The sequence below is a fragment of the Pelophylax lessonae genome (genome assembly GCF_965119305.1).
Source record: "Pelophylax lessonae genome assembly, chromosome: 5".
Classification (NCBI taxonomy): domain Eukaryota; kingdom Metazoa; phylum Chordata; class Amphibia; order Anura; family Ranidae; genus Pelophylax; species Pelophylax lessonae.
In genome coordinates, this window is record NC_138772.1 from 486,384,096 (window position 1) to 486,409,547 (window position 25,452).

The following is a 25,452-nucleotide window of genomic DNA, read 5'->3' on the forward strand; positions in this document are numbered from 1 at the left end:
TGAAAACACACTCATTAATCTGCTTAGGTGACATGTGTTAATGAAGGTTTGTTTTTGTCCCAGGGGGTGTATTTGGGGTGATTTAGTTGACGTTTCTTAATTTTCTTTGTATTTTCACATTGCTCTATGTATATTTGATTCTTATTTGTTGCTTGATATTCCAATATATATATATATATATATATATATATATATATATATATATATATATATATATAAATAAAATAATGAAGGGTAGATCAGGTCCAGGATAGTAGCCAAGGTACTTTCATACCCCTCAGAAGCCATTTAATTCCCATTGCAAGCCTTAAAATTAATTTGAGGTAAATAAAAATTCTAATTTTCACCTCATCCCTACTAACAAACCACGTGTACATATTTTATGCTTTTCTTTCGCAGCAAAGACACAAAAGGGTCTATGTATAAAAGCGTTTGTAGTGAGGATGTGACAAACATATGCTCATTAAGATAGAAACTTGCTGTACCATATTTTCTCCATTACATCGAGTTCCTATATTGTCAGTGCCACCCAGTGGCCATAATGCATTTGTTCCATAAATACTTCAATCAGGAAAAAAAATGCATCATGGCCATCAGGTGGCTAAATTGGAACTACATATATTAGAGTTTCACTGTGCTGATATTTTTTTCACATCCGCACTATGAAAGTTTTATAAATAGATTTTCTAGGTGTTTGAAGCACATGCTGGGTAGTAGATGGTTAGGGTCAAGACTCCACCCCCCCCCCCCATTGTACATTTATTGTTTAATGCTGCCATTGATGTCCCTATTGGGGGTGTCTAACCTTACTTTCTGCCCAGTAAAAAACGGGACAGGTACAGGAAAGGATAGTAAATCTCTGATGGGGGCAGAGGTAAAGCACATTTATTGAATAGTGTGACGAGAGCCATCATCTGTCAGTTTTCTTCACTTCCTGTCTAGGTGACTCCCATACCCTACATCTCATCCTGGTGTTACCAAGAAGGGGAAATAATATGGCTAAAAACAAAAAAAAAAAAAAAAAGAAAAGCTGGGGGGTTCCGACTTATTCCTGCTCTACTTAAAACTAAAAGGTGCTGGTTTGACTGAAGTTGGGTTTTAACAATGGTATGACCGAATTTATATGTTGTATTTAGTCTATAAAAAAATTATAGGTAGAGATGCGAAAAGAACATTTTTGTTCTCATAGGGAGTACTGAGGAAAAACCCACAAATAAACCATACCACCATATGAACCTTATTAATACTAAAGACGAGTCACAGAACAACTAAAACATTTACTTTCTTGTAAGTAGTGTTCAAGCATTTGCCTTCTCTCTTCAGCCATGGATTTGGTCATCGCCAGGTAGTGTTTTGGTGGAAATACAGGTAGTCTGTTCCCAAATATCCGGTGCATCTATGGAAAAAGGAGACATAAGCCATTTTGGGATTTTTAAGAGAATTTCATATACATACTTTTAAACCTAAAAGGATTGACAATACTGTATGATGCCCAACTCAAATGCATGACTGGAAATTACAGCTGGAAATAGATTAAAGGTGTATGTTTGCACATGCAACCAAGGTCTGGAAGGTTGCCCGTATTCTCACTATAGAGAGTACCTGGTTAGAAACCTTAAATATCAAAATATTGGCGCACAAGCCTTCATGTGGACTGGTTTTTCTTACCCGGACAGCTTGCATTAATACAATTATGCATTTCTTTTACAGTTTGATGTTGTTTAAAATGTGCGTATTCGTCTTTGTCTCAGCTTGTTACTGTATTCCCTGAAAGAAAAATGTAAATCCAACCTATGCTCTGTGCCTTCATGTGCCTTATTACCCCAGCAGCAAATACTTGCCTTTTTATTTACACCGCTTCTGTTCTCTTCAGGATCAATGAAACTACCAGAGTATGGAAAAGCATGCAACAGCTCTAGTTTTAGGTGATTCTCTGCTGGGAGAGTCTTCAGCCCTGTGTAAGCTCTGACCAGAAGGACTTCCATTTAAAACAAAAAAAGTGTATAGATCACTTAATCACAGATCCAACAAGCACAGGACCCAGTTTGCCCTTGATCGGCGCAAGGACTTACCACAGGGCAGATCATCAGCACTATAACAACCAACGACGCCCTAGGTCCAAGACACATGGCGTCATACGTGGTTACGGTGATGGTGGCTGGCTTGCTGTCACCATGGCACTGCATGACTGCGATCCAGAGCATGCAGGGCCACCCCCAGCATTCAGGAGAAGATGAAGTTTACTTCCTCCAGACCTCTTCCACCTCCTTCCCTCTGCTGCAATGCCAGGAGCTAAATGGTAGGGTTCTGACGTGAAGAGGACTGTTTAATTAGGTGGTTGCAGGAAAAAAGTCGCTCCATCTATGGCCAGCCTAAAGGCCCGTACACACGTACCGATCGTCGGCATACAAACGTCGGTGGACGAAGGATCTGCCGATTGTACGCGTGTTAGTATGGTGCCTCCGACAGATGTCTGCGCACAATCCGCGGACAAAAGTCTTTCGTGCAAACATGAAAATATTTGTATGCCGACACCAGAACGGACGATTGTTCGCCTGTCAGTACACAATTCGGCCGACAGACCGCAGATTTGCAAGACTGGGCATGCTCAGAAAATAGAAAACACAGGGAAAGTTAACCATTACATGACATCACTTCTGCAGTCGGCGGACAAAATTCTTGTGCTGTCCTTGTGCTGTCTTTGCACTTTTCAGCAGACACCGACATCCCGGGGAGAAAAGAGGAACATTTGTAAGCCGACCATCGGTACGTGTGTACGGGGCTTTAGTGTCACAGTGTTGGATTACACGGACCATCAGGAGCTGCATTATCAGGTGCACCCTCCCTCCCCTTACTACCTGGGATGGATTATGGACTTTTATGCTTAGACTATCCCTTTGTATATTATACATATTTCAGTGCACTACTACTGTTTCTTGCGTAACAAAATAAACTTGTTTCTTTATCCTTTGTGTCTTTTCTTTGCAGCAGCAGAAAGGCAGAGTGAACCTACTTGGGAATGTCCCTTAGGGGACTTTCCTAAAGATAAAATTGTGTAGTTTACTTCCTCGGTCTTTAGACGTGTTAATAAGTGTAGTATGTCTATTATGGCACATTCTAGCAAATTCCTGCTCTTAGAAAATTTTAAGAATTTCCAGAGACCATAGAAACCGTCAGTCATACCATTCAAATCTTGTAACATTTCAGTGTTACAATATTTCCAAAATACGGGCTTACACTTGGGGTAGAAAACAAAGAATTCAGTGTTACTGGTTACGACATACTGAAGCCTTTATTTTCAACAGGGTGTTATGACTTTTTCATCACCAATATATCTGTTCATGTTAGAGTGCAGTGGGACATAGGTGCAAGAAAAAGGCCTACCCCCAATGTGGTCCGCCTTGCATTCAACAAAGCCCCAGTCATTCTTCTAAAACTGGCTCTTTAAAAAGGTGAACTCCATGCATGAAACATTGAATCAAAAATGTATTCCTCAAACCTGTGTGCACTAATGGCTAATTGAAACCAATGCAATCTAGATAGAGCCAAGTCTTAGGCCTCATGCACACAGGACGTTAGAAAAAAACGAGCTGCAGAGCCACTACCAACGCCTGGAAAAAAGCAGCTGTAAAAAACATGCTTTTAGTAGCTTTTTCCATTGGCGTCAGGGGTCAAGTCAAAAAATGATTTAATGTCTAAACCGCTGGCAACAAAAGTGTGTACACCCCTAAGTAAAAATGTCTAAATTGGGCCCAAAGTGTCCTCGGTGTCATGCGACTCCTTAGTGTTACAGAGTCTCAGGTGTGAAAAGGGAGCAGGTGTGTTAAATTTGGTGTTATCGCTCTCACTCTCTCATACTGGTCTGTATGTTTGCACTGTATATTTGCTGTATAAACCCTATTGAGCATCTGTGGGGCATCTTCAAATGGAAAGTGGAGGAGCAAAGGTCTCTTAACATCCACCAGCTCAGTAATGTCGTCCTGGAGGAGTGGAAGACTCCAGTGGCAACCTGTGAAGCTCTGGTGAACTCCATGCCCAAGAGGGTTAAGGCAGTGCTGGAAAAAAAAAAAAAAAAGGTGGCCACACAAAATATTGATACTTTGGGCCTTATTTTGACTTTAGGGTGTACTCACTTTTGTTGCCAGCAGTTTAGACATTAATGGCTGTGTGCTGAGTTTTTTTGAGGGGACTGCAAATGTACACTGTTCTACAAGCTGTACACTCACTACTTTACATCAAATGCAGCCTGACCAGGGCCCAGCAACACAGCCTGACCAGGGCCCAGCAACACAGCCTGACCAGGGCCTGGATGGATAGCACTAGGCGGTGATCTTCCGCTGTGTCATGGATCTTGGATTTGAATGTCCTGGCACGCCTGTCCTCCCCCTCCCTCGGTCCTCCTCCAGCGGCCACTGTAACAAAGTCCCGCCTCCTATAATACACGTCACACTGATTCAATTGGCCAGAATTGGGTTAGTGTTCCGCCTATCACTGGAGCCAGTCTAGGAGGCTGGACTTTGTTACAGCGGCCATTGGAGGAGAACCGAAGGAGGGGAGGACAAAGGCCGGTCCTGCAGGATTTGGCTGCTAACGGGAACGGTGTTCCTGCTGTGGAAAGTACAGGAACGCCGTTCCTATGCATTCCTGAAGGACTCGAGCCCTGATTGGCGTCAATGCGCGTATAGCCGCATTAGCTTTTAGCAGCGTTTTTCTGTCTCGATTTAAAATCAATGGTTGCCTATGAGCTGTCTTTGATACGGCTTTAACCCAATTGATTTGAATGGAAGTCACATCTAAGTCGGATCATGATGATCCGACTTTTGGTGCGACTTGTGCACTGAGGATGTTAAGGGGGGGGGGGGGGGGGGGGGGACTCCTCGCCAAAATTTTGGTCCCCCCAAAATCCATACCAGACCCTTCCCGGAGCATGCGGCAGCCCCATCCCCTCCTGGACCATGCCAGGTCACATGCCCTCAACATGGGGAGGTGGGTGCCTTGAGGCAGGGGGTCTTTGCACCCCCCCACCCCAAAGCACCTTGTCCCCATGTTGATGAGAACAAGGGCCTCTTCCCGACAACACTGGGCGGTGGTGGGGGGGTCTGTGGGTAGGGGGCTTATAGGAATCTGGACGCCCCCTGTAAAGGAAACCCCCAGATCCAGTCCCCCTATGTGAATGAGTATGGAGTACATTGTACTTCTACCTTTTCACCCCAAAAAAGGCAGTGTAGTGTAAATAATGACAAGAGACTGTTTTGAACGCACTGGCCCTGGGGTTTTTTTTGCAGCTTAAAAACCCCTATGTCACTAAAAGCTTCAAAACGTCTGTGTGTGCAAGAGGCCATAAAATAACATGGAGGGGCATTTTTAAGCTGCAAATATATATATAAAAAAAAAAAAAAAAACAACAACACCACGTCTGATGCTCCTAAAAGCAGCTGCAAAAATGCCCTGTGTGCTTGAGGCCTTAAAGTGGGACATGGCTGCAAGGGGGGAGGGCCCTCAGGGGATGTCTTTCCAGTTTGCCCAATACGAGCACTTTGAGCTACTTTGAAGTGACACAATGAACTAAGATTAATCCTTAAGCATATTGATTTCGATTTCTATGTTTCCACATTGATTTTAGATGCCTCTGTCCAAATATTTGAGGTTATCGAAGCGGACTCATCACCACATAGGGTTAGAACTGAAAAATGTCTCTAAAAACACAACACACACACACACACACCTTTCCTAATCCTCTCTATATGATGCATTGGTTTGGTTTTTTTACCTTCCGAATCCTTTCTGTATAATACATTGGTTTAGTTTTTTTTACTTCTGTGTCGACCCTGCAAAGTTTTATACACTTTCTTTAAAAAATAATAAAAATGATTTTTAAAAAAAGGAAACCAATACACTCCCTGGGCCTATACACTCCCAAAGCCTTTGGAAACCCAGATATAACCTTGTAAAAATAGTGGTGACATCGCCAGACCAGTCATCCTGCACAAGGAGAGACAGCAGTGGTGACCAGTTTTATTTTTAAATGAAGCTCCTGCACAACATTCCACACATTACGCCACAGAACTTGTAGAATGAAAAGAAAAGGGAACGAATGGCCCCCTTTTATTCATGGGGTAGTGGCAGGTGAGGATAGTTTAGGAAAAGAATAGGCAGAGTGTTAGTCGTTAGGCAGTTTAAAGCCTGTCAGTTTTAAGTTAAGCTGATTGGCCATAAGTTAGTTAGCTTACTCTAGTTTCTAGGTAGAATAAGCCCCTGACCTGTATGAGCCGGTTTCTCCCGCCTATGAAGAGTTCAATTTGATTGGCTGAAAGGTCGTCAAGAGGACCCATTTAAGGATCCCCTCACAAAGGAGACGTCACTCCGTCGGTCAAGCAGCGAAGAAAGAAGACAGCCCAGCGGTTCCAGCGGTTCCAGAGTCCATCGTCGGCGGGAGCAGTGGTCCACTGTCGGTAGTCCAGCAGGCGGTCGGGGAGGAAGAAATTCAGCGGCAGCTTTCCTGGAAGAGGAGAAGAGACGAAGAGGAGTTAGGCGCCCCCGCTTACCTCAGCCGAAGATGAGCCTCCTCAGAAGATTGATCGAGCGGGCGGGAGAAGATGGCGGCGAAGACTGGCTCCGGTGGTGTTTCGAGTTGCCGCTCGTCGCGGCCTCCGAAGTGGCGGAAGTTGAAGATCGCGCAGGACCGGTGCAGACGGTGGCCGCCGGAAGAGACGTCGGAAGAGGATCCGGTGACGCGGCGGGCGCGGAAGGAAGAGCGTCATCGTCGGTGACGACGGGCGTGGACGACATCACGGAGAGGGGTGTGCGCAGGCGCGCCACACCCGGAAGAACCGGCCAAGGAATCGGGCCGGCGAAGAGGCGGCGCACCCCGCGCCAACGGTTCTCCCCTCCGGCGGGCGTCCGGCGCGCCGGGAGGGGAGGTGAAGACTCGCCGCGGAGAAGACCAACGGGAAGACCTGCTCCAGGACCCGGAGCGAGGGCCCGGTCGGAGGCGGCGGGATCGTGCGGCGGGACCAGGAATCCGGAAGGGATCGCGCCGGCGAGATCAGGTGAGGGGATCTTCATAGACGCAATGCCTGCACCCACATTCCTCCCTAGGCCCCCAGGGATTTTGCCTACCACACAAGCCAGACGTTCAGAGTCTGGGCCATCTGGGATACAGCAGCCCGGGCCTCCAGCCCCTACTAGGGCCCCTAGGCCCCCCGGGACACAGCAGCAGGGGTCGCCAGCATCTGCCTCGAGCAGTGGCCCCCTGGGAACACAGCCCACACCGGATATGAGCACTGGGGGTGCTGTCGCTCAGGACGGTACCCCCCTGCCAGCCTTTGCTGGCTTACTTCAAAATTTTTTAAATGATTTTAGGTCTCTGATTGAGAACAGTACGGTTGCTGGGTCCTGCAGGACTGGTACACCGGCCACTGATACGGCAGTATCTGCCAACCCAGTTGGAGATTTGGGGTTATCACAGCATGCCCCTTCACCTAGGGATGTCTGGGTTCCTCATGTGGGCAATGTGGAGGTTGAACATCATAGGCCCCAGAGCTTGCACTCTGAGATGTCTGCTTCCTATCTCCTGGCTCAATCCCAAAATTTACCTGAGACTTCCCTTAAGGAAACTCTCACCTGTGAAATGTCCCCGCTAGGTTTCCACCTATCCGAATCGGTTAAGGAGAGAATATGGCAGGGACATTTTATTGATATGTTGTCACTGTTGCCTTCGTCTAGGGATTTTGTTGCTAAAGGGGATAGGAAGGATGATGAGGAACGAAGGCGCCCTGTTTCCAAATCTTTCAATAACTGGTTGCAGGGTTTCTTTATTTTTTCATCAGTAATGTGTGAGAAATTCCCTACCAAAAGTGTGGGGCTTTTCCAGCACGCGGATATCATTTTAGAAGCTTACAAGAATTTTGGTGGGACATCATGGTTCCAGTATGACGTGGCTTTTCGCCAAAAACTAGCGGTGCAGCCTGCCATGAAATGGGGGACTAAGGATGTCAGCCTTTGGCTGGACCTTTTTCTTCCCCAGAGGTCTATTTTTTCCAGGCAGCCCTTTCCGAGTCAACAGTCCCAAGCATCCTCCCCGGGTTTTCAATTTAGAAAAGGAGTGTGCTTCAACTTCAACGAATCCGTCTGTAAGTGGCCGGGTTCGTGCAAGTACCGGCACGAATGCGCCTTTTGCTCTGGGGCCCACCCCATTGCAAAATGCTTCAAGAAGCAAGGGGGTCAGGCACCGGGTTTTGGACACAAGGGCGGTAACCCCAGTGAACCTCACCGCCATGCTCCCGTGGCTCCAGCGCTACCCAGACAGGGTGAGAGCCACCCTACTAATTGAGGGCTTTCGGGATGGTTTCCCTCTTCCCAAGTTTTACGGTAAGGGTTGTAGGTTGGTAGATAATCTTAGATCCGTGGCGGGTTTGGAATCGGTTGTGGCCGAAAAGGTAAGTAAAGAAATAGATTTAGGTAGATTCGCGGGCCCTTTCTCTGTCCCACCCTTTGAGAATTTTAGGATCTCCCCTTTGGGCATTGTCCAAAAGAAGGAGCCTAATTCTTACAGGCTTATTCATCATTTGTCGTTTCCTTTCGGGGATTCCTTAAATGATGAAATAAGCGAGGATTTAGCTACGGTCCAATACTCTTCGTTTGACGATGCCTTGGTTAAATTAAGGGGTCTGGGCAAAGGGGTTTTGATGGCCAAGGCGGACATCAAATCGGCGTTTCGTCTGCTGCCGGTCCACCCGGACGCCTTTAATTCCCTGGGGTTTTTCTTTTCGGGTAATTTTTATTTCGACAGATGTCTCCCCATGGGATGTTCATTGTCATGTTTTTATTTTGAGTGTTTTGCCACCTTTTTGGAATGGGCAGTGTCGCTCCTTTGCGATTCGACTGACATCGTCCATTATTTAGACGATTTTTTGTTCTTGGGAAGGGCAGGGTCTACAGACTGCTCGCGCTTGCTGAATGGTTTTGTTCAGTTGTGCGAGCTGTTTGGGATCCCGTTGGCACATGAGAAGACGGCTTTTCCGTCTACTTGCATTCAATTTTTAGGCATCACAATCGACTCCGAAGAAATGGAATTTAGGCTCCCGCTAGACAAAGTGTCTAAATTGAAGTTTTGCCTGCTAACTTTGATCCGGAGACGTAAGGTTCGCCTTAAGGAGATGCAGTCCTTGCTTGGTTTGCTGGCTTTTGCTTCCAGGGTTATTCCCCTGGGTAAGCTATTTTCCAGGAAGCTGTATGCAACGATTGCGGGTCTGAAGTCGCCAAATTCTCACGTGAGGTTAACTCAGGAGGTCAGGGAGGATATGCTGGTGTGGTACCAGTTTTTATCGGATTTCAATGGCAAAAGTCTTTGGCAGGAAGAATTTGTTCTTGACAAGGATTTTTGTCTCTTCACCGACTCAGCGGGTTCGGTAGGCTTTGCCGCCATCTGGCGCACACATTGGTGTGCTGATCGCTGGTGCCAGAAATGGGTGCAATTGGGTTATACACGCAACAGTGTTCTTCTCGAGCTCTTTCCCATCGTGGTGGCCCTGGAGATTTGGGGCCATCATTTTCGGAACAGAAGATTAATGGTTCGGACTGATAACAGGGGGGTGATGTTCGCTATCAATTGTTTGTCTTCAAAATCCCCTCCTGTTATAGCCTTATTGCGGTATTTAGTAGCTAAATGCTTATCGTTTAATATTTGGATTAAGGCGACTTTTGTCCCCGGCAAAGATAATGGTTTGGCGGATGCTTTGTCTCGCTTACAGATGGAGCGATTTTTTACGCTGTTTCCGGAAGCGGACGAACAGAGCTGTCATTACCCGAGCCTCCTATGGCACATAGTCTAGACTTGGTAGCAAAGAACGTTTTGCGTTCTTTGGCTCCGGCGACCATGGCGGGATACCCATCAGCATGGTCATTATGGCTGTCGCATCTTCAGTCATTGGGTGCATCCCCCGATAGTTTTTCGGAAAATTTGGTGTTATCTTTTTTAAATTCGTTATTCCATAGGGAATATGCTTGGTCTCACGTAACCAAAATTCTGGCAGGAGTGTCCTTTTTCGTTAAGCTAAAAAATTTCCCTTCATGCTCTTCCTTTTTTACAGTGCGGCAGGCACTGAAGGGTTACCGTAAAGCGAAATTCTTGCCCGATTCTAGGAAGCCCATTACTGTCCCACTTTTAGAGAGATTGTGTGCGGTTACGTCAATCGTTTGTTTTTCCTATTACGAGTCGGTCCTTTTTCAGGCGGCTTTTTCGTTGATGTTTTTTGCAGCACTAAGGATATCGGAGCTCGTGCCGACGAGTAGGACGCTTAGCTCTGGTCTTTTTCTCTCGGATGCGGTTTTATCTGATGTGTCATGCTGCATTTTAATACGCTTCTCTAAGACGGATCAATTAGGTGTTGGGAAGCGCGTTATGTTGCACAGGTTTCTCAATTCTTCAATATGTCCGGTACGTCTATTGAAAAAATTTTTGACAATCAGATCGGCCGGTTCGGCTTTTTTGTTTAATCATCGGGATGGTAGGCCATTGACTGGCTATCAATTCAATGCTGTTTTTAAAAAATGTCTCGTTCAATTGGGTTTGGAAGAGGAAAGGTTAACTTCTCATTCATTTCGTATTGGTGCCGCTACTGAAGCGGCAAGATTGGGTCTCGGTGATCAAGTTGTTAAAAAGTTGGGCAGGTGGAAGTCGGATGTTTTTCAAACTTACATCCGCCCTGACACTGTTTGTTAAAAAATTTTTCAGGTCAATGTCTGGACGTGTGGATCATCGGACATTCTTTCGTGCACTGGGCTCGTGCACGAGCCAGAAGACGTCCTTATGGCGAAAACATCGGTCTGGATCCCAATTACTTTAGGGTTCAGTGGTTTAGCAAGCGAGGTATGCTGTGGTCGGAATTTCGTCCGGAAATTTTTAGACTACTGCAGTTTCTCCCCCCTCCGGATGTCTTGGTTGTACACCTTGGGGGGAATGACGTTGGCAGGGCAAGAACGTTAGACTTGATTTTTGCTATCCGGGATGACTTACAATTACTAAAGTCAACATTCCCTTTTTTGACCATTGTTTTTTCGGAGATTATACCTAGACTCGCTTGGTTCAAGCACTGTTATTTGAAACCGCTTGAAAAAATCCGTAAGCGCGTGAACAGGGCTTTGGAGAAGCTGCTGCGCGTCGTTGGTATTTTATCTTTTAGGCATATAGAGCTGGAGGGAGGTACTAGTGGATTGTATAGGTTTGATGACACCCATCTATCAGACATTGGCCTAGATACTTTTAATGCCAATCTGGGCACTTGCGTGGAAGAGGCCGCGTGGTGGGGGTGTGCCAGGCGGGTGTGAGCCGCCTGCCTTTTGGATGTGTCAATTTATTTAGTTGAGTTATGACAACCTGGGTCGTTGGGACCGGGTTTGTTCTATACTGCTGTTATTTAAAGTTTAAAAGATTTATCGATCTTTAATGTGTAAAATAATAAACGGCCGCGGCCTCTTTCATTCCAAATTTAAGTCTGAAGGTGTCTTTTTTAATAGTTATAAGTAAACTTAAGAAAATCCTGCCTACTACCCCATGAAAAGAAAAGGGAACGAATGGCCCCCTTTTATTCATGGGGTAGTGGCAGGTGAGGATAGTTTAGGAAAAGAATAGGCAGAGTGTTAGTCGTTAGGCAGTTTAAAGCCTGTCAGTTTTAAGTTAAGCTGATTGGCCATAAGTTAGTTAGCTTACTCTAGTTTCTAGGTAGAATAAGCCCCTGACCTGTATGAGCCGGTTTCTCCCGCCTATGAAGAGTTCAATTTGATTGGCTGAAAGGTCGTCAAGAGGACCCATTTAAGGATCCCCTCACAGAGGAGACGTCACTCCGTCGGTCAAGCAGCGAAGAAAGAAGACAGCCCAGCGGTTCCCCTCCCACCCCCCCCCTTTTTGTTTGTCGCGGTCAGTTTGTTATTTTAGGGTCACCTTCGGTCACGTCGAAGGGGGACGTTTGTTGTATTTTAAGTTGGATGTGTCAATTTATTTAGTTGAGTTATGACAACCTGGGTCGTTGGGACCGGGTTTGTTCTATACTGCTGTTATTTAAAGTTTAAAAGATTTATCGATCTTTAATGTGTAAAATAATAAACGGCCGCGGCCTCTTTCATTCCAAATTTAAGTCTGAAGGTGTCTTTTTTAATAGTTATAAGTAAACTTAAGAAAATCCTGCCTACTACCCCATACACAAAGCACACCAAGATTCAATTAAGAATACACTGATACATGAAGAATGCAATTAGACAACAGAGTTCCGTTTTAGTTTACCCATGAACATTAATATAATTTTATATATATATATATATATATATATATATACACACACACACACACACACACACACATACATATACATACATACACAATATTTTTAGCTCAACTCATCTTCCCCCTGTTTGAATGACAATCATACTAAAAGGTACCCATAGAGAATAGATGGTAGCCTCCTTATTCATTCATTAGTCCATTTGTATTTACAGTCATTACTATGAAGTATAGATTCAAAGATCGGCTACTAAAGTCAGGGTAGATTAGCTACTACAATAATGCTGCCAACTGCTTAACAAGATATTGAGAGACCATCTTGACTACACAGGGAGTGCATTGGTTTCAATAAGTCATCTGACACATACATCTGCACTGTAAGAATAAGCTGTAAAGCAAAACCTCTGTATTTACTGCAAAGCAGGAAGCAGAAACTGTGAGCGTAATGATCAGCTGCAGTGTCTGTACAGTTGTTTTAAGCCAGACTGGGTGATCGAACGTCTATGGGACACCCACACAGCTAATATGAATTGGAAGGAGTAGCAGTCTCTATGCTGATTATTGTAGATAATACAGAATATAAAATGCATGGAAAAAAAAAATTTGAAAAAGTGCCAAAGTATTCACCTGTTCATCCCAAAAGTGTAGATCCTTGTACCGCACTTTGAAAAGTATGAAACCTTCCAGATAGACTGAGTAGAGCTAAAAACATATAGAATACACATAAGAACACAGCTTGTAAAATATGACAACACAGTAAAAAAATATATATACAGAATTTTAAGGAACAAATGAAAACTAGGTGCTTGCTTCTTCTAAACCCACAGGAAAAATTAGGAGTCCCTTCACAAGTGTGCCCCGTTTCATCTGCAGTGTGAGTCTGGGTGAAAGGTAGAAAAAGGAGATTAAACAGTCAGATAAAATTATATTCTGAGTTCAGTTTTCCAGTCACATCTGGAAAATGTTAGAGCTTTGTCAGTCAGCGTGCCTTTCCTGCCCAAGTGACATGGCCAAGTAGACATCTTTTTTTTTTTTTTTAAATCAGTAAAAGTTTCTTTAAAGAATACAAAGTACAAAAGACCAGTACAAAATGTCCATTCCAGTATATCAATGTATAGGACCATATACAATTCACAGTCCAAATTAAACAAATACAAAAAGGCATGTTGCATCTTTATCCTGTCATGTTTAACATAACCCAGCCCCATAGGCTACATTATTTGGCATAGGCAAATAGAGGGGGATCCAATAGTTGGGTCAAAATACCTATATAGGAATGTACGTCTCCGGTGTTCCCAGGTGTCGCCCAGGGTGCACTCATCCTGTGGGATATTACAGAATTCTCATCAGGACAAGTTCCCCTGGGGGACATCCTAGGGGCATTAAGCGAAGGAGACCAAAGTTTTTCAAAATTTGTTTAGCCTGCCCCTGTGTTAATAGATCTCTCTCTCAAGGAGAAGTGTATTCCCCCATAGGAGTCACCCATGTTTGAACTGATGGGGGAGGTCGTAAATTTCCAACCAAGGAAAATGACCTTTCTGGCCTGAAATAAAGCCCTGGAAAGGCTATTCTGGTCATCTCCTCTGGGATCACCTCTAAAAATTTTAAGCAAACAGTAAATAGGATTTAAGGGAACAGTTACTTGGAAAATTCCATTCATCATGGAGAGGACCTCACTCCAGTATCGATGGAGCTTTGGGCATTGCCAGAGGAAATAAGGTCCCCAGGCATTCATCTGCATTTACCACACAGTGAGTCAGGGAGCCTGCCCATCCTGTGGAGTTTCACTGGGGTATAGTGCACTCTGAGTAGAATATACAGTTGGGATACATTAAGAGAGCATATATTGGCTGATTGAAACGCTTCCTTCCACCGACACTTCGATTACTGTCAAAAGGCTGCAAAATGTTTGGAAAGCAAAAGGTCGACAGAAAAACCATGTTTATGCCCACTAGAGTATCCCTGATAAATATTTTTATAGATGTGGGACAAGTAGATTGAGCCACCTGGAAGGCTTTGCCATATAGGGATCTATCAATCACCCCTACAGAGTGAGCATGCATTATAGCGCTGATCCCAATCCTACTTCAATTGGATGAAGATAGCAACTGATCTGAACTGCTTTAAGGATTTTGGTTGAAAGTCTATTTTTTAGACTTCAACAGATTACAGATGAAAGTATCTCACAGTTCTCAAACTGTAGGCAACACCACAGGTACCTGAATAGACAAACATTAATAAAACAAGGAAACTGCAAACACACCAATAACCCAATCTTTTGTTCGGTGGAATAAAAGTGCAATGTCCGATACCAGACAGCACTGCACATTGGGAACCAATGGAAAGCTATAATACATTGGCTGTAAAAACAATGGTGATTGGAGCCCTTGGCACTCTATGGCTGGAGCGGGAACACCTCTGATAAAGGATATGGCATGTATGCCACAATCGGTATTAGATAAACCCAGACTAGGGGGTTAGAGAAAAAGTTGATATTAAATATAAAATATGAATGATCTGTATTTCCTGGATGGTAACCACAGGACGAAATTATGGGAATCCTTAAGCTCAAACTGGAGAGGCAGCCCACTTGAGAGCAGAAGGAACGCTGTAGCTGCAGGGAAACCAATTTTATTGAAAGAAATACAGTGATAAAATGCACACCTGTAGTTATCAGACAGGTAATTGCAGCAATCACAAACAAGGTATAATCCACCTGGATATATAAAAGTAGTTGTGATATGTACAGTGTGATTAACACATGACAAAGTTGTAAAACCGTGTTCAGGTGTTAAGATTTGTTTTACCCTCCATCATGAAGGGGCTAATGACCAATAGTTTTTTTGTGTATTCCAATGACACAGGTCCAGCCAAAAAGTTTTATTTGGTTTTGGAGAGAGTGGAGAAGGGTTAGATACACTGTCAGCTTTTATTACCATGTTTCTTCCTGTTTGGATTTTCTGTGTTGAAAGAAAATAAAGTAAAATCTCTGCATTGTCAGAAGAACAGAAGGTTTAGGTGCCACGCAAGGTTTTACTTATGCAGGTTGAAGGGCTCTGGGATGTCTTGTCCGAGTGAAGAGAACAAGTTTTGTAGGTTTCACAAGAATTCAGGATTGGTAACACCTGTATTGGGGCCACATTTTCGGAAACCAGCATCTTGATTGTGCTCAGTCTTTTAAGGCTCGGTTCACACTGCCGCAACTTGGGATACGATTTGTGAGGCCGCCCCCCCCCCCCCAAGTTGCATGACCTATGAAATCCTATGTTGGTGTAGCACCCTACAAGTAGGTGCATGCATAGTGGGCCTTGTCTGCCTAACAGCAGGGCCATGATTTCTTTAGTTAGGGTGTCATGGGTTCCAGATGCGTTTGCCAAGGGGGAAGTCTCCCCACTGGCTCCTGTGAGAGGCTTCTCATAGGGTAGTGGAGAAAGCCCAGTAGGGTGCTACAGTACATAATATTAAACAAAGTTTATTATTAAAATAAATGGTCTGGTGACAGGGTCTCTAAATGTTAATTGTGTGCTTCCAGATGCCCAGTACTGAAAGAATATTGGGCCAAACAGAGACACATGAACATAGGCATCTGTGGTTCAGGATTCCAAATGCGGTCTCACTAAAAAAAAAAAAAAAGTTGGGGTATTTTGATTAAGAATGATAGCCAATTAACCACTTGCCGACCGCTCACATTGAGCGTACTGCGGCAAAGCGGCTCGTTATCGTCCAACGGCCTACATCGCTGGCCCCCCCCCCTTGTGGGCGGCGCGCGCGCGCCACCGGAGGCTTGCTCCCGCTGTATTAAGACACAGCAGGAGTCGGGCCAGGGGAGGAGAGGCAGTGATCACCGAGTGAGGAGTGTAAACAAAGCGGGCAGATCTCCTATGTGACAGGCAGGGACAGATTACAGGATTCAGCATAGCTGAACCTGCAATCTGTGTCTGTGTCAAACAGTCCCCTCCCCCCACACACACACGTCAGTAAGCACCAGGCATATATTTAACCCCTTGATCACCAATAAAGTTAACCCCTTCCCTGCCAGTGTCATTATTACAGTAACAGTGCATATTTATAGTAATGTCACTGGTACCCCCAAAAGTGTCAAAAATGTCAGTTAGGGGTCCGATCTGTCCGCCGCAAAATCGCAGATCGCCGCCATTACTAGTTAAAAAAAAAAAAAGACATAAATTTCCCATAGTTAGTAGCTGCGATAACTTTTGCGCAAACCAATCAAAATACGCTTATTGCGTTTTACCAAACATATGTAGCAGAAAACAAAATTGGCCTAAAATGTTAAAACATTTTGATTTTTACATTTTTTTGGGGGGGGAATTGCATATAAAAAAAAGAAAATGTGAAAAATAGTTATTTTTTCAAAATTGTCGCTCTTTCTTTGTAAAAAAGTAAAAAATTTGCACAGGTGATAAAATACCACCAAAAGAAAGCTTTATTTGTGGGGGGGGGGGGGGGGGGGAAGGGACAAATTTAATTTGGGTACAGCGTCTCACGACGACGTGCAATTGTCCGTTAAAGTAACACAGTGCCGAAACGCAAAATATGGCCTGGTCAGAAATGGGGTAAAATCTGCCGGTCTTAAAGCGGTTAAAAATACGCTCATTGAGAATTTTTTTGTCAAAGACATGTAGCTAAATACATTTTGGCCTAAATATATGTCAAAAATTTAATATTGGATATTTTTTAACTGTCAAAGTAGAAAAATATTGTTTTTTCAAAATGGTCGCTTTTTTTTTTATTAATATCGTAAAAAATTAAAGCGCAGAGGTGATCAAATACCACCAAAAGCAAGCTCTGTTTGTGGGAAAAAAAAAAGGACGTAAATTTCGTTTGGGTACGGTGTTGAATGACCGCGCAATTGTCAGTTAAAGTCGCACAGTGCCGAATCGCAAAAAGTGGCCTGGACGTAAAGCAGGAAAATCCTCCGGTCCTAAAGTGGTTAATAGGCTTCTACCAAGAAATATTCAGGCTGCATTCACACACGACAGACAGCTGCAGGAAAGGTAAATCCCAACTGTCCATTTTGGCTGCGGTAGGGGGAGGGAGGTTTGGTATGCGATTCAGCGCACCACACAACTCCTTCCCCACCCCCTAATTTTATTTGAAGTGTTAAAAAGTACACTTCATTCGTATCAATGTACAGTACAATGTGCTGGGCTGTTATACACGGACATGCCATCTTGTGTGGTGAGCCGAGATAAATGCAGCATTGAAGTGTGAATTGGACGCCGGTCAATATCTTCTGTGTGTTCTTACGGTGACCGGCATTTTATAATGCAGTAAAATTCCGGTCACCGCATGAAGTGCGAATACAGCCTTAGGGGGCAAATTTCAATTAAAAAACCTGCTCCTTATGAGTACAACAGGAGGGACAGGTAACCATCTTCCTTTATCATTGCCCCTGATCAACAGAACAGAAAATGGAGTAAGGAAGGTTTAGAACAGGTGGCTGTCTAGAAGGGACCCACATAGCAAGACAAATCTGACAGAGGGTTCTAGGCCCAGGCAATCTAAACATTTGGGCTGGAAGGATACTTGGGCCCCGTTCACACTGTCAGGTTTTGGAATGCATGTGCTATGGCATTACCACAATGGCAGGCACCGCACTCTGCTTGCGATGAAGTGCCATGGAGGTGTGATGCACCATGTGTGGTGTACAAAAAAAAAAAAAAAAAGGTGTAGGTCCAATTTCAGGACCAATGAACGGTGTGACAGTCCCATTTTTTTTTTTTTTTTTTTTTTAAAGACTACCTAATGCAGTGCATGTTAATGCGCAAAAAAAAAAAAAAAAAAAAAAGTATGCTTTTAAACGTACTGCATCAATGACCTTAAAAAGCATTACTAAACCCAGGACCCTGCATTCACTATATCAGATCTCCCACAGTACACAGAACATGGCAATGCAATTATTTTAGTAAATACAAATTGCTAAACACATTTTCTTATCAGCAGTATATAGCAGTCTTGTGACTTCTATCAGTTCCTGGTAAAACTTGTAGGAGGAGTTTTCATACTGCACTGAGCTGTCCTATGAGGCGGCTGGGCTCCAGACCCTCTGTTTTGGACAGTGCTGATTGGCCCTGTGCTGATCACATGCATTCTCCCAAAAAAAAAAAAAACTCTAGCGATACACACCAAACTGAGCATGTGCAGCCTGACTCCAAAGTCTCTGTCTCTGACATGTTCTGGAGTCAGGGGAAGAAGGAGAGGATCTGTGCATAGAAGATCAAGCAGCATTTTTACACAATGCAGAGGATTAACCCCTTAGGTTCCACAGTAAGTATAACAAGCATGCTTTACTGCACATACAGACTGACTTTACGGTTGTGGGTTTAGTAACCCTGTAAAGCTGAACTTTGGGAACAAAATTAATAAACATGTCCCTCCTCCCCAGCTGATAAAGGGTCTGATGCCGTTTGTCTAGGACTCTAGGGGGATGAGCTAAAATAGAATATTACTCTTTAAAACATGGCCCTGCAAAAGTCTACACTCCTCTTCAGCTATGGAATGTGGGTTAGCCCTCTTATGTCATCACGTACAATGCAGGACCATACGCATCTTTATCCTGCAGTAACACATAGTAAAATGTATACTTTATCACAACCTATGATGAAACGTAGTAGCAAGCACCTCACCTGCACTGCGTAAGGCCCTTTTCTCACTATCTGTCCGTCAGACGAAGTCCGTTTTTCTCAGCGGGGGATTGATCCGCCGATCATCCGCTGAGCAGGAGGATGACAGCTTTTCTCCGCTGTGTGCGGAGACACAGCTGTCAGTTCCCCATGCATCTCTATGGGGGAAAAATCAGATGGGAACAGACCGTCGGTCCGTTCTCATCCGATCCGCTAGACGGATGGAAAATAGGGTTTCCATCCATCCAGATTTGACGGATCGGATGTCAGCGGAATTGTCTCCTCTGACATCCGATCCCCCATAGAGATGCATGGGGGGACCGTTCAGATCCGCCAAAAAAATGGACAGGCGGATCTGAACGGTCCGCCTGTGTGAAAGGGGCCTTACAATAAAAGGAAAACCTCAGGTGTGGTCATTATGGGCATTAAGGTGATCCATCAGCTCATTTCAAATACATGGACTACCTTATCGGAGAATGCCTGAATGGCCCCTTAGTCTTACGTTCAGGGTCATGTTCACAAAGAAGAATAAAGCCAGTATTTGTTTTTCAGGTGTAATATGTGAAAGTAATGGGTGGTGAATGTCTGCTGAAATCTCTAGTGCTAAATTTCCTGCACCTAAACAACCACTTCAGTTTTTAAAAGTCCATAAACTAACATACCACAAATGTTACCTACACTCAAATACATATCTTTAGATGCAATGTGTCACAGATATTCATCCACCACCATCCTTAAGCCCAGGTTCACATTGAATGTGGGTTCAGCTGAACTTGCACGATTTCAAACCCACATTTCAGTGCGAGTTCGGGAGCGATTTTAATTGACATCAGTGCGGGTTCATGCACCGATGTCTATTGAAATTGCCCCCCGAAGTCGCCAAAGTAGCGCAGGAACTACTTTTGGAAATCAGTGTCTATGGCCGCTTTAAAACAAAGCTGTTCGAGAAACCCATAAACTTCTAATGCTGAACTCCTAAGAATGCTCGTCGCCTGGCTTTATCGCTGATCCAACAGCTTCAATACAAGATATCGGGGTTGATTTAATAAAGGCAAATAGAATGTTCAATTTGCAAGGGAGTTTTACCCTAGAGCTGGGTGGATTAGGTAATATTCTGCTGACTTCAATCATCTATTCATACGGAGGAAAAAAATGCTGTTTTGGTATGTTTGTTTTTCAATGCTCTTTGCATGTGATTGGATATTCTTTGCAAAGTGAAATTTCTCCATATAGACTAAGCTCTGGGGAAAATTATAGTAATTATACAGCCTGTTTGCCTTTAGTAAAACAATCTCTTTGCCTCGGAACAAGCATGCAACTAAGGCTGGCCATACACTATACAATTTTCTTGTTCAACTTTCCTTTAGATTTACCAAAACCATATAATATAAGTTCAAACCTGAACACTTTCAATTTGTATGCAATCAGGCTTGCCCTTGCACTACATAGTTGAAGGTAAATCTAAAGGAAATTGAATAAGAAAATTGTATGGTGTATGGCCAGCCTTAGGCCCCATTCACACAGGGAGTCCGTTTAGTTTTTCAGGCGGATCTGAACGGATGCTCCATGCATCTCTATGGGGAATCTGATGTCAGCGGAGACATGTCTGCTGACATCCGATCTGATCTGAACCCCATTTTCCATCTGTCTGGCGGATCGGATGAGAACGGACCCTCTGTCCCCCATAGAGATGCATGGGGACCTCGCAGCTCTTCCCCATAGAGATGCATAGGGACCGCACAGCTCTTCTCCCATAGAGATGCATGGGGACCTCACAGCTCTTCCCCCCATAGAGATGCATGGGGACCTCACAGCTCTTCCCCCCATAGAGATGCATGGGGACCTCACAGCTCTTCTCCCATAGAGATGCATGGGGACCTCACAGCCCTTCCCCCATAGAGATTCATGGGGACCTCACAGCCCTTCCCCCATAGAGATTCATGGGGACCTCACAGCTCTTCCCCCATAGAGATGCATGGGGACCTCACAGCTCTTCCCCCATAGAGATGCATGGGGACCTCACAGCTCTTCCCCCATAGAGATGCATGGGGACCTCACAGCTCTTCCCCCATAGAGATGCATGGGGACCTCACAGCTCTTCCCCCATAGAGATGCATGGGGACCTCACAGCTGTGTCTCCGCACACAGCGCGAAGACAGAGCTGCCATCCTCCTGCTCAGTGGGGGACTGGCGGATCGATCCCCCGCTGGGATAAACCTGATGGACCGGACTGTGTGAAAGGGGCCTAAGGCAGGCCATACATGTTCAATTTTCTGTTGGATTTACCAAAAACCATATAATTTGAGTTCAAAACTAACCAATTAGGCAGGCTTTTGTACTACATAGTTGAAGGTAAATTTAAGGAACATTGTACAGAAAATTGCAAGAAAGTTGTATAATGTATGGCCAGGCTAAGAAAAAAGCAGAGATGTCTATCTGCAGGCTTGTTCCCTATCAGTGACCTGACAGCCAGGCGACTAACATTTTTAGTACCAATATTCAAAATCGACGTTTCTTTTATGATAGGTTTCCTTTAAAACAGCCATATAAACCTGACCATCCTCAATCCTAATCATACACCTGTTACTGGTTCCTGTAATACCCATGGAGAGAGAGGGGGAATGCATGCTGTAGACCTCTTGTAATATCCACTTTTCAGGGAGAAAACAATAGTAGTTGAACAAGGCTTTCTAAAACCGGCCAAAGATGGAGCGTTTTTCTATCCTGCAACCAAGGGAAAGAAAATCACTCGACTCCCCCATCAACACAGTCAGTGTTGAGGGCGAATCCCTCCTGTGGGGACATTTACATTTTGTTCTCCTGACCCCCAAACCCCCCCCCCCCCCCCCGCCGGGAGAACACGGTGATTACTGCTGGGAGTTATTATAGCCACTAACAATAATCGCATGTAAAATCCGACAGGCTGGTTGTACCCAAGTACAACTTGGGTACATTCAGCCTGCCCATACATGCTTTGAATCTCGGCCGGTGCCTGCTGAATTGGATATGAATCAAACCGACTATGGCCAGCCTAATGCTTGCTAGAGACTGCTCGAAGTTTGGACAATGTTTGCTAATTTGGGCCAAAATTTGAGCCATGAGTAGTCCTGCAGACACCAGGCAGTTCAGCAAAAGTTGATTTAAAAATGTACTTAGTCAGATGAAGAATTTAAAGACAAATAGAGTTAGCCTCCTACCAGATGCAGTAACACCCAGTTCACACCGAATGTGGCTTTGAAATAAAGTTTAGTGCGATTTCAAAGCCACCGGTCAGTGCAATTTCATGTGCAGCTTTCTGACATCTGTGCAACTTCATGCACAGACGCCAATGCAAGTCACACATGAAAGCAATAAAAATAGTGCAGGAACCTTTTCAAAAGTCAGTCGCACGACAGGAACGGTTCCATACCCAGAAATAGGGTGCGACTTTGAGCTGTCAAATCACATGACAAGTAGCAAACTGCACAAGTTGTATGAACGGGGGCTAACTGTTCACAAGTGTCAATGTATTCAGGTAGTCATGGGTGCTGCAGCTGCTGAATGCATTAGCCAGCAATGGAGATTCCTCCTTTTCACGCTGTTTAGGGTGGATGGGGAAATCGATTGATTTTTTTTGTTTTAAGAACACTTGTGTGATTTTCTAATCATCAGTGGGGTCAAATCAACATTCGTTTGAACCTTAGGGATGAGAACATTTGAAGGATCAGGACAGAGTGCCGGTTCACACATATGCAATGTCAGACATCTCATGTGATTCGCAGCGCACTGCCCTGCAAATCACATGCGATGTCTGTGCGTTGCTTATTCAGCTATACAGATTGGATGGCTGAATTTGCATCGCATTCGGACCAAAGTCGCACAGGACCTTTTTTTGGTCCGCACCTGAATCGGATTGCATGGGTGTTCACACCTATGCGATCCGAGTCATATCTGAACTGACAGTTCGCACTGCGATATGCGAACTCATCTGGGGGTGTCGTTAACTTTGTATTGAAGCCCCAGCGATTCTCATATGGCAGGGTGAACTGCCTGCGAGTTGAGTGCGATGCGGGAACCCACAGTGGATTTGCAGGGTTTCCGCATCGCATATGTGTGAACTGGCACAGAAAATTTTTCTTGAGCAAACAAATTTCTAACAGTCTATGTGGTTTTCCTTCAAGAAAGTCAATTCAATGCAAAAGTTAATGTTAAAAGCAAAAACTTTAACTACTTTCAAAACGATATTCATCACGTTATTGAATGTACTGAGAATACAAATGTTCGTTTGCAAAGGTTTGTTTGAGGCTGCATTCACATGTCAGCGTATTGATCGCGGGCATAATCGCCATGATTCCACCTGCGATCCGGAAATCATTGCAAATCGCGGGACGCCTGTGCGTTGCCTGTGATTTGCAATAGCACCCCAAACGCTGAGTGATGTTGCAGAGATTTCCGCCTGCCGAATCGCGGTAACATCATGCAAAAATAATTGCGGGACGCATTGCGCTCCAAAGAAGCTCTTGTACTTTTTTGGGCGTAATGCGTCCCGCGATTTTTTTTTGTGCGATGTTACCGCGATTCGGCAGGCGGAAATCGCGGCAACATCTCTCAGCGTTTGGGGTGCTATTGCAAATCACGGGCAACGCACAGGCGTCCCGCGATTTGCAATGGTTTCCCGGATCGCGGGCGGAATCGCGGCGGTTCGGCCCGCGATCAATACACTGACATGTGAATGCAGCCTTAGTGTAAGCCTATCCTTTAAAAATGGTCAGATCTGGCCAAAAATGAGAAGTGTGCAGACAGCTCTCGAATGTCAATACAATGCTCCCCTGCACCCACATTAACCCAGCCTAAGGTTACGTTCACATCTTGGCGTTGCTATTACAGGCGTTTTTTGTGCAGGCATTTTTAGATTGAATGGAGACCAATGGAAAATGCCTGTAATCTGCCCAAAAAGAAGCTCATGTACTTTTTTGAACGTTGGGCATTTTGCTCACGGCGTCAAAATGCTCAGATGTGAACAGGGGCCATTAAAATGAATAGGATTGGTCTTGTTGTGCATTTTGAGAGCTGATCCTAGAGCAGAAAAACGCCTACATGTGAACGGAGCCTAAAGCTGGATATACATGCATAGTTTTTTTTTTTTTGGTCAACCAAGGTGTTGGATAAAAAAAAAAAAAAAAAATCCTCACAGATCCCTGCATCAACACAAGCAATGTGGACGCAGGAATATCTCCCACTGCAAAATTGTATTCTGACGGCGAGGACTACCCTCCAGAATACACCAATCTGCAAGCGCTGTTCGAATGCTATTTTTCCAGCAGAACCATTCGACAGGTTCGGTCCTTCGACCAGCTTCTTTTGAACAGATAGCAGTACGCACGAACCTAAATTTAGCTGGTTCAACAGGAACCAGACGAATTTTGGTACATGTATACCCAGCCTAAGCTAAGCTAATACCAGTGTCAGAATAAGTTACCTACACCAGTCCTAAACAGGTCACATTAAAAAAAAATTACTTAACCACATAATGTCCTCCGAGTTCGTCCACCAGCTCCTCTGTGATAGGAATACTGGCATGCATGGTTCCAGGTGAGCTTAGCAGGTATGGCAGACACAGCGTCTCAGGTGTTCTGTCTGTGTTTGTACAGGTTCTACCTGAGCTCACTATGGGGGCATGGCCTACACACCTGAAACATCAACCTGGAGGAGGGACATATCACACATTACTGCACACACATGGTGAACCTGCTACAGATACACTGCAAGCAGCAATGAGGATACACAGACTATCAACTTTCTGTTTATTGTAGTCAGGTCAACAGATGAAATCTTTTGATGGATTATCTTCTTTGCATAAAAGGTATACCTTCAAGACAAAACTGTTTAATTAGTATTAGTTTTGCCAAATAACACCTTTTCTACCTCTGTCCCTTACCTACATGATTATTATTAATATACAGGATTTCTATAGCACCAACAGGTTGTACAGCGCTTAAAGCGGAGTTCCACCCTCAAAATTTTTTTTAGCTAAAAATACCCTCGGGACAGGCAGGGCTAGTGCATTTAACCACTTTACCACTGCTCACTAGAGCTCTACTGCGGCAAAGCGGCTCGATAACGTCTGGCAACATAGACCTACGTCGCCATACATACGCCGCCGGAGGCTCTCTGTATTCAGTCACAGCGGGAGTCGGGCCAGGGGAGGAGCAACGGTGTTCACCGCTGCTCTTCCCCGATCGTCGGGGAATCGAGTGTATAGATCCGCCCGATTGTGTAAACAAAGCGGGCGGATCTCCTAAGTGACAGGCAGGGTCAGATTGCAGGGTTCAGCGTAGCTGAACCTGCGATCTGTCCCTGTGTCACTCAGTCCCCTCCCCCCACACACGTTAGTAAGCACCAGGCATACATTAACCCCTTGATCACCAATAAAAATTAACCCCTTCCCTGCCAGTGTCATTTTTACAGTAACAGTGCATATTTATAGCACTGATTACTGTAGTAATGTCACTGGTACCCCCAAAAGTGTCAAAAATGTCAGTCAAGGGTCCG

At 44.6% G+C, this 25,452-nt stretch overlaps 1 protein-coding gene across 1 annotated transcript in view; it reads right to left on the bottom strand.

The window, feature by feature from the left end:
• SNX31 (sorting nexin 31) overlaps window positions 1–24,550 on the bottom strand; it is a 108,918-nt gene extending 84,368 nt beyond the window's left edge. Inside the window, exons 1-3 of the mRNA XM_082257455.1 lie at window positions 24,425–24,550; window positions 12,905–12,979; window positions 1,282–1,396 (exon numbers count right to left, since the gene is read on the bottom strand). Of these exons, the coding sequence (XP_082113581.1) occupies window positions 1,282–1,396; window positions 12,905–12,979; window positions 24,425–24,484 (250 nt within the window). The 5' untranslated portion in view covers window positions 24,485–24,550. The remainder of the gene's footprint in view (window positions 1–1,281; window positions 1,397–12,904; window positions 12,980–24,424) is intronic.
• Window positions 24,551–25,452: the final 902 nt, after the last annotated feature.